Genomic DNA, 10,607 nt, shown 5'->3' on the forward strand with positions numbered 1-10,607 from the left:
AAAATAAAAAAGAAAGAAAAAAAAAAGTAACAAGTTGGTCTGAAGTCTGACCATAGACATGATACAAAAATGGAGAGGGAACGGGGAGGGGGGGAGGACAGGAAGTAATGAACATGAGAACATCATGTACACATCCCCGCCTGCCTCCTACAGCAGGGCTCAACTTCTGCACGCACTGGCAGGCAAAACTAACAACAGTCGAACACAAATCAACCCAAGGAGGCATTTCCTATACAAGCCTGAAAGTATTTGGGCGGGTAACATAATTTTCACAGTTTTGTATTTCTCAAAGGTCACGGGAATAAATTCTGGACATGATTTAAACCAATGGCCTACTACAAAGAAGAACCAATATCTTAGAACAGGCAATGATTGATTTATCATCTAAATACAGACAAGTTTTGTTTTGGGGGGGAATAAAATCCCTCACATAACCAGGGAGGTGGGGGGTGGGTGTAGCAATTGCACAAACATCATTGAGTCATTTGGCAGAAAGGGGCGACCATTCGTTGACAACCTTTACATCTCTAACAGCAAAAGAAAACGTAACGTGTATACCAACATGATACATATATGCCGTCAATGGTTAGAAAACGAATTCTAGTAGTAACAAGTAACAAGCAACAAGGTAGAAATATACAAATTTATTTTTTTAAATTTTTGGTTCACACACTCATCGTCGTCATTTGCGCCCTTCATTCAGCCACACACTCACTCACAGGTTAATGCCCTTTTTACAGTGACTGCCATTTTCAACCTGCTCCACTCACACCACGTCACACTTTGTGCATATATTTTTTTGTCTTTTATGATAAGAGATTCATTCAGATTGGCCAAGGCACATTCGCAAGTTGGAGGAAAATAAACAAGTCAAACAAACAAAACATAGATATTAACTCCAACAATAACCCCCCCCTTTTCAACAAAAAAAACAATACAAACCCCTGAAAAACAGACACTTTACTCTCCTTCTAATTCATTTTCTTCCTTCATTGCTAAACACATGTCTTACTTAAAAAATAAAATAAATGCCAAATATTAATTAAAGACACACCATGAGTTTATTTATCACTTTGTCCAAAGACATTATTGACTGGAAAACTTTTTGCAGTTATCTCCTTTCGTAACTTTCGTCGACATCTAAGTTTCGACAATTTGTTCAACGTTTAGTTCACTAAAGAATGCCAATATATAAATCTATTTATGGTGTCTCGTATCACAGTCAATTTTACCGTTCCGTAAATTCTTCGAAGCAGATCGTAAGTTTTATCCACAGCAAAAAAATACATGATTGGTTACTTTGTCATAGAGTAGTACGCAACAGAACCCAGCATCTCCGCAGTTCTTCTTGAGAACATTGGATATCACAATACATCGCTCACACGGAAACACCTTTCCACGATGGGACATGTTTTCACACACACACACACACGTGCACACACATATTCATCATACACTCACTCACACACACACACACTTACTCACACACACACACTTACTCACACACACACGTCATGCCAGAAGGCAAAAAGTCCCAGGCTACAACAATATACAAGTGGTCAACACACACTGGCGACCTATAAAAGACAATGGCTTTCCCGGAGACACCTCACAAACCTTTAAAACAATTGTGCACACAAAACAAAACAGACGAGAATAGAACGTGACTGACTAGCTAGCACACATTTCGTCAAACTGACCACACACACTTTTAGGAAGATCTCTTGTTGAAGTCTCGAGGCCTTATAAAAGTACATTAATTAACTCAAATTTTTTGTAGAAAAATACAAAAAAAAATAAAATTATATAGATGATCCAATGTACATAATTATGCTTCCTATTCAAAGCAACAAATGAAAACTTGAGTGATCATTAAAGAAAAACTTTCGATCCCCCCTATAAAAAAAAAAGAAAAAAAGTAAAACTCGCTTTCATTTTCATGCGGGTGAATCTGGCCCTAAAATACAGCAGCACAACTTCGGACACGAGCAGAGATTTGGATGAGGAAACAAAAAGATGACAAAACACGGCAGGCATCTCCATGACACATTGATTGAAAGACTCAGCGTTCACGAGTTCAGTGACAGAAAAAATACTCCTGTAGGCATACAACAATTTGTCTCGCAATCCCCGTCGGGGCGTAAACGTAAAGAAGTAGAGCTAATCCCGTAACCGCGCCGACAAGAATGTTGTGTTCATTTGACAAACAAAACTGGATATGTCAACGCGTTACTAAATAAAAACACCTGGAATGATTCAGCTTTCGATTCAAACCACATATATGTCGTTCGGCATTCTTCCCATGAACACTTGACACGATGGCACACGCACCAAGGTAGTGGGTACCCTTCAATGGAAGGTTTCAGGATTATGAGGGGGGAGACGGGGGGGTAGTAGCAAGGCTAATGAATGAGACTGAGGATGAGGAATCTTGCTGAGATGGAGGAGATGATGATGATGGTTGGTTGGTTGGTTGGAGGAGGGGAGGGGAGAGGAGGTATGATGAGAGCATGGGGGGAAAAAAATAAATAATGGATGGATTTTTTTTTTTCCACATTTTTTAAACGTGAAGTTTGTTTTTCTCATAATCCTGCAATTGAAGGAACTCATTCTACGCAAAAGTGCACGGAATGGATGAATGATCTGATGGGAAAAGAATAACCGTTGAGATGAGACAACGCTTACGAGGACAAAAAAATAACACTAGACAGAACAGGGTGGGTGGGATGGGGGTGGGGGAAACACTCTAAGGTAAGTTTTTCACAACAGCAAGTGAACGACAGCCCACAAGCTCCTGAAAACCACCAACTGATTTATGGAATGAAAAAAAAAAAATTAAAAAATGGAAAAATTCACCTCACTGAGGCTGGGTGAGATAATGGGCTTTTATGTACACTTGATTTCAACTTGAGTGAAACATCGAAACAAAAACAAAAACAGAGAAAAAAAAATTTTTTTTTAAATCCCCGAAACATGAAAACAAACCCCAACCCCTTATTTTCTCCAAAGGCGCAGGGCTTTAGACTGAAAAATTTCCATTTCAATGAACTAAAACATCAAACACTATTTGGCTTCGTGGGGGAGGGGGGGAGGACTAACGGAACAATAACAATAATAAAACATAAAGACCTAAAGAAAACCCTTAGAGCCGAGACCACAAATGTAATAAAAATAACAACAACAAAAAACCCAACAAGTCATGAACAAAGAATCAACATGAACAAATGGCCATTACAGCATGGTTCAAAAATCAACTGATACTGAAGGAGAACAGCAACTGTGGGTAGACGTCCCCTGCCTCCATTAAAACTGAGACATGGCCAGCAGGGGACAAAGTGGTAACGTGTTCCGCAGAACCAAAAGAAAAACAGGGCAAAGTTAGGTGAGGTAAGAATACCATTCACAAGTAGTTTTTTCTCTCTTTTTTTTTTTTTAATATTGTAGGAAACAGTCTGTCCTCAAGTAATAAATACAGTACTTGGGCATTTGCTCATCCTTCACAGAGGAATCTCAAAATAGTTTTCAATTTTAAAGCGCACATGAAAAATCTTGACAAACTTTTGTAAAAAGTAAAAAAAAAAAAAAATCCCTAACACTGCTACCTTATGATAATGTAAAAAGAACATTCATATATAGAAAGAATTTGTGAACATGAATGTAGGAGGAAAAGAGAACCAGAAAACATACAAAAAGTTGACCCACTGGGCCGTTTTGGTCAGGGCCTTGCAATATGAACCAAGCATACGCAATTCCACGGAAACTCAAGACTTATTTTTTTCCACACATTGATCTTGCCTAAAAGTTATCTTCCACAACTGTTGAGAAAGTTTTCATCTAAACCCATTCAATGATTAAACCTGGGGGTTCATTCTGCTCAAATGAGTACATAAGTGAAACAACTGAGCCTCCTCGTATATATATATATATCTATGTACGGGTGTGACAACGTATAATGTGACAAGCTGTTAAGTGCTATAATAACGCTGCAAACGATTTACTAGAGACCTAATAATACACATTATACTTTTAACAAATTTTCTAGCAAATACTGGAAGTTCTTTCGATTAGTCAAAAACGAAGCTAGCTAGAAATCAAAATTTGAACCACTTTTTCTTTCTTTTTTTTTTTTAAAACATTATGTTGTATGTTATATTATACTAAAGAGAAACTAGAAAAAAAAAGAGGAGCGTAACTAAGAGAAACCCAGGCAAGTGAGTGAGTAAAGTACAGTAGAAGTAGTAGTAGCAGAGTTACTGCCTTGTTGTTGTGGTGGTGGTGGTGTAGACTTCACTGCCAGCTCCCGGAGCTGATGCAAAAGCTGTCCACGCTGCCCATGCCCGAGCCACAGCGGGTGATTATCGGGTGGTGGTTGCGGTGGTGGTTGTTGCTGCGCTGGCTGCTGAGCTTGTTGCAGCCGCCACCGCTGCTGTAGTCGTGGGAAGAGGAAGGGGAGAAGCTGCCGTCGCTGCTCCCGGCCCGACGCTTGGCCAGCGCCGATAGGCCCGGCGGGGACAGTTTGATGCCTTGACCAACCTCAAAGCTTAGGACGGAATCAATGTCGTTTTCATCGCTGTGGGCTCCCTCCTCGTCGTCACCGCTGCTGCTCTCCTCGCTCACTTTGCTCACTTCGCCCGACCGGCTGCCCACCATGAACTGGGGCACCCCGGATATGATCAGGTGCTGCTGCATCATGCGGTTGATGGAAATGGCAGTCTCGGCAAAGGATTCTAGGTCCTTTGTACTGTTGTTCCTGTGAGACAAAGAAGTAATAACACACATAAATAACACTTCTATCATACAGCACAAATACAATTTTTAAATAAATTGACTAAGCACATCATCTTCTAGCATGCTTTCTATTGAGGACTCCATTCAAAAAGGGCCCCAAACATAATTTCATGAAACCTCAAAAAGAACGGCTAACAAAAGAACCATGAAACCAGTTGACAATTAATATGCACTGCCCAAAACATAACGCATGACAAAAAACATGCCAAAGATCGCTGAATAGAACAAGTCCAGCTGAATCCAATCCCTTTCTATCAATTTGACAAAAATATTCCTTCACACTAGTAATCTTAAGCCACGTGCTAAACAAACAGATCATGTAATTGCCAAAGATTAGAGGTGTTACACGAGAATAATATATAAAAATAAAAAATAAACAAAAGAAGTAGGAGAGAATAAGAATCGTAGCTATTTTAGTTTTTTAGTTAAGAGTTTAGAGGTGTTACAAGATAAAAAGTAAAAAGTAAAAGTACGCAAGTACAAGAGAGTAACAAACGCAAAAAAAGAAGAAGGAGGGGAGATAAAGATGATAGAAGTAGAAGACGTTTGATAGGAAAGAAGAAGCTAACCACACCCAGAACACCCACCAACCACCCACTCATAGCTAACCACACCAGAACACCCACCAACCACCCACTCATAGCTATTTGATAGGGAAAAAAGGCAACAACATTAGTAGAGCTCCCGCAAAACCCCCTTCTAAAGATAAGATGAGACGCCTCAGAATGAATGAAGGTTCCCCGTGCTTACCTAGTGAGGATGTGCGGGGTAGCCAGAGGGGTGGCGGCGGCGGGCGTGGTGGTCCAGGGGTGCTGCAGGACGTCCTGAGCCGAGTAGCGTTTGCGCGGGTTGCGCACCAGCAGGTGGCGGATCAGGTCCTTGGCGCTCTCCGACACGCACTGCCACTCGTCCCGGGGGAACTCGTACATGCCGTCCTGGATGGAGGTGAAGAGCAGCTCCTGGCAGTCCTGGCACGCCTCGCCCCGCTCCCAGCCGCACTCCTCCCCGCACTGACCGTAGAACGGCGGGTACCCACACAACATTATATACCTGGGGGGGAGAACAAAACAACGTGAGAAACTGATCTATATATATAATAAAGATACGTGATGGCATTATAATTGAACTTCAACAACAACAATGGTTCTAGCTTTTACTGGTCATTCAGCTCAAATGTCAAAAACCAAAACTCTCTTGAAATTATTTCTTATTCAGCGCTAAAACTAAATAACAATGACAAATACCAGTGAAATATAGCTGTTCCTTGTCAACTCTTTACAAAAAAAAAGTTTTCATTATTTTCCAATTGAAAGAAAAGCACAGTAATAGGAAAACCTCAATGACCGAAGAAAAAAAATTTGAGATTTTGCATCCCCCTATATTCCGTCCCAAAATGTAAAAACACTGTTCACTAAAGTACAAGAAATACAAATCATCTTTAAATTAATTCATTTTAAAACCAGCAAAAGCAAAGACCCAGGAGAAGAAACATGAACCAAAGTCAGAATTGTAAAAAAATATTACAGTGCACCTAACCACCAAAACTCCCCGACAGTACCCCCCCCCCCCCCCCCAGAAACTTAATTGTTCACATTATTTCATTATGCAACATCCAGAACAATACTAGGCATAGGATAGGTAGAAGGAAAAGAAAAAGGCTTGGCTTGGTTCTGTTATGGTTTTGATTATTATGATTCACATTGCAGCAGGCCTTTCTGGATATATGGAACCCATTCTTACTATCATAGGAAAAGTGGAAAAAAAAGGGTGAACAAGTAAGGTACTTACAGAATGATCCCCAGACTCCAGAGATCACATTTTTTATCGTAGGAGAAGGACTCGCCGACCCAAGCGTCCACGACCTCAGGAGCCATGTACTCGGCAGATCCGACTGGGGTGAGCAGCTCCGGGGTTTTGCTCCCGTCTGAGCTGTTGCCGCCCAAAGGGACGCCGCTGGCTAGGTCGAAGTCGCAGATCTTGAGAGGAACCACCTCCCCTACTCTTTGGCACAATATATTTTCCGGCTTCAGGTCTCGGTGCGCGATGCCCTTGTGGTGTAGGAAATCCAGGGCACGGGCTATTTCTCTCACCACCAGAGAAGCTTCGTACTCACTCAGGTGGCCTCGGCTCTCGATGTTGCTGAGAAGGGTGCCACCTGCCATCTTGTCAAAGACCAGGTAAAACACATCATCTTCCTCGAAGTACTCCACCAGGTTCAGAATGTTCTCACTACCCTGACACTGATGAAATATTTCGATTTCTTTGAACACTTTGCTGCGTTGGAGACTCGTACACTTATTTATCATCTGGGGGAAACAAAGAGTGAAAAATACCGTATAAATAAATAAGTGAAACTGACGAAACAGTGGCTAAACTGACAGTGACTAGGACAAATATCAGAAATGAACACACACGACAATTGTATTTGTCCAACATAATAATAAGAAAATGGAAGAAAACACGACAACTTTCACGGAGAGAGTTGAACAAAAAACCTTAAGTAATATTAACTGACTCTTCCTTTTCATAGACTTTTTCCATTGAATTAAAAAAAAAGATTTTCTTTTGCCAAAGAACATATTTCATGAACTCGATTCATCCAAGAGAAAGCAAACTATGCGTACACATCTTATTTTACAAGAGATTTCAATTTTGGTATCAATTTCTAAAATGTTAAGCATTTGTTACAATTTCAAGCCTTTAAAAAAATATAACAAAATAAAAAATATAATAATATAAGTTTTTATAAATGTAACTTTTTAGAAATGTAACCCAAAATTCATTGAGACAATTTTTTTTTTTTTTTAAATATTTTTTTTTTGCTCAACAATTTTATAAAGAAAGAAAACTTACCTTTACGGCAAATTCTTTTCCAGTTTCCTTGTTTTTGTATGTACGCACTGATGCATATGATCCATTTCCCAAAAATTCCCCAGTTTCCTCGTATAAATCTGAGGATTGTAGAATAGAAGAACATTTTAAGAACTCTTGCACTTCAAAATCATCACACTGGCATGAATTAGTATATAATCATATTTATTAATAATAAAACTGGGAACAATTAAACACAGTGTAGGAAGTTTCTATCCCCCCCCCCTCTCTCTGCAAAGCTACTTGAAAATTTTGCAAAAACTTTCAGAGATTTAGAACCATTTTTACTTTTTTCCAACAACTTCAAACACAACATTAAGACTATTCTTATTCTGTACAATACTGTCATCATGCCTCAGGAGTCTTCAATTTCTAGGTACAGGCTTGGCATCATCTTTCATGTGAACATCCATCCCCCTTTCTTCTTTTATTCAAACCCTTTTACTCGTTTTAACAAATTGCAACCTATCTCAAATCTGTTATACTTATATTGTCCCCTACATTCTCTAAAATTTCTTGGGACATTTTTTAAACAGCTTACTTCCCCCCCCCTCCCCAGGTAAAAACCAACTCCCACCCCCCAACAAAAACAACAACAAAAAAAACCAATCCCAGAAAGACTGAATAACTGACAAAAACGCAAAACTTACCACTAAATTTCTTTATGGCTGCTCTTCGCCTTTTCTTTCGGCTGTTACGCGTCCCACCATTGTTTGGAAGGACGTTGTTATTGCTATTATTTTCATCCAAGTCGGGAAATACACAATCCATATCCAAGGTCAGTACGTTATCCAATTCCAAACTGCTGGGGCGAACAGCCGAAGATCGCTGAAGAGAAACTTCTTCAATCTGTAAAAACAAAAAATTCATTATAATTCATTGTGAATTCTTAACTTGAGGGTTATAAAAATAAACTTTAAAAAAAGTTATGGCAGCATACAAAAATCTAACACCCCCATCCCCCCCGCAACATTCAAAGGAAAATTACCCACTATTTATCATACAATTTATAGATCTAAATCTAGATCTAGATCTAGATCTAAATCTATCTCCAAACTAGCTACTCCAAAATCCATCCCCTAAAAAGTCTACTAAATACTATTGACAATACTAGATCTAGATCTAGATCTAGATCTCTAGATCCAATACTGCGCTCAGAAACAGTAACCTTAGGACGATTATAAAGGTAGGAGCCTCCTCTCCACCAAACGTCAACCAGCAAATTTCTAGATCTAGATCTAGATCCATTCCCCACTGCCACTATGAATAGACCCTAGCCTTTGTTACTCCCTAAAACGGCTCAAACCTCCTCTCCACCAAACGTCAACCAGCAATCTCTAAATCCATTCCCCACTATGAATAGACCCTAGCCTTTGTTACTAAGTCTCTCAGTTTCGCTCCCGATTCACATTCTTCTGTGACTATCAGAACTAAAATAAAAACAAAGCAATGAGTCATGAGAGAGATTCTGGTGTACCGTACCATCATTCAAGGACAGTGTTGTCAGGGTAACATCACATTTCCATCTTTTTAAATAATCTAGATATATAGATCTAGATCTATATCTAGATCTATATCTAGATTCTAGACAATTACAACTGGCCGAGCAAACAAATTAGATCTAGACAAACGTTCGACCAATGCTTGGTCCTCCAAACTGAAATCGATAGACCTAGGCTAGCAGTTTCGTCTCGCACCACCATGTTGTGCTGACCTAAGCCTGCCGGGGCAAGTCCTGTTCTAAAAATAACCCCACAACCAAACAAAGCGAGGAAGGTTCTCGCAAGGCAAGCAGGGTGGCTGCCAAATCAAAACAATGCACTCTCGAACTTTATTTGCAAACATGACCCTTGCATGTAACAATACAATCCGAAGATGCGACAGGCTGATACTAAAACTAAACCAAAATGCAGTTAAACTTACCGTTCTCATTCTATCTGTCGGGATTTGCAGATCAGTAACAAATTTTTAGTCGGTCACTTGTCTACGATGTAGAATGAAATTGACTGTGGAGAAGTTGCGTTGTCCGAGTCAATTTCCGTCACCAAATCTAACAAATCACAGTGGATCTGAATCCTTTGTTATCCTCTTGTTTACTTCAATTTATCACGGCGTTCAACCATTGCCTCTATCGTTAGGCATATAGCCTTTTCGGAAAACCTCACTCTTTTTCTTTCATACATCCATCCTGGTCTATACAGTCTAGCGGTCTCCACCTGCAGACTGGGTCTTTTATCTTGCCGACGCTTGCTACGTGGAGCTGAGTCACGAGACCAACAGCCAATCAAATCGCTCGCTGACGCGATCCGTGTTTACGTAGGCTCTAGCGGTGGCGTGTTGGTTGGAGGGAGGTCTTTGCATCAGACAGAAAGGTTGAGGAAAGGGGTTGGCCTAGCCGAATAACCGACTTAGCCCAGAGAAAGAGAGAGAGAGAGGGAGAGGAGAAAGAGAGTCGTCTCCAATATTCCAGACCCTTCATTTCGCTCGCACTGCTGTTGCTGTCATTATTATTGTTGTTCTCACAACGATGATGAAACACTCAAACAGAACGTTTTAACCACATTTATTTTTAGTAACTTGGTTGAATAATGATAAATTCTAGCATATAGCGTTCACTTTTGTTGCGCTTGATCTAAGTTTAGTTAATCTACTCCAAGCAAAATTAACCTGACTTTCTCGGCTTTTCACGGGAATTTCTTTAATGACTTTAAAAAAGTCGTATGACTACTACTCTCTCTACATGAGCAATACATCATGTCGGCAAACAGTGAATCGCGTTGAAGTAGTAGTAGTAGTAGTAGTAGTAGTAGTAGTAGTAGTAGAAGTAGTAGTAGTAGTGGTAGCAGTAGCAGTAGCAGTAGTAGTAGTAAAAAAGATAGTACCGTAGGGAGTACTATCTTTATTATTAGTAGTAGCAGCAGCAGCAGCAGTAGTAGTAGTAGTAGTAG

The 10,607-nt window shown here is 40.0% G+C and overlaps 2 protein-coding genes across 2 annotated transcripts in view; one reads left to right on the top strand and one right to left on the bottom strand.

The window, feature by feature from the left end:
- The window catches only part of LOC101847015, a gene marked incomplete at its 5' end in the record, with an annotated part of 25,612 nt that overhangs the window by 1,165 nt on the left and 13,840 nt on the right, over positions 1 to 10,607 (top strand).
- LOC100533401 (Mnk) lies at positions 4,130 to 9,863 on the bottom strand. Its single transcript, NM_001204684.1, is given in 6 exon segments — positions 4,130 to 4,750; positions 5,539 to 5,838; positions 6,577 to 7,094; positions 7,642 to 7,739; positions 8,310 to 8,508; positions 9,583 to 9,863. Coding segments are annotated over 6 exon segments (1,587 nt in total). The 5' UTR covers positions 9,592 to 9,863; the 3' UTR covers positions 4,130 to 4,287.

This window comes from Aplysia californica, unplaced genomic scaffold, assembly GCF_000002075.1.
Source record: "Aplysia californica isolate F4 #8 unplaced genomic scaffold, AplCal3.0 scaffold01774, whole genome shotgun sequence".
In the NCBI taxonomy this organism is placed as follows: Eukaryota; Metazoa; Mollusca; class Gastropoda; order Aplysiida; family Aplysiidae; genus Aplysia; species Aplysia californica.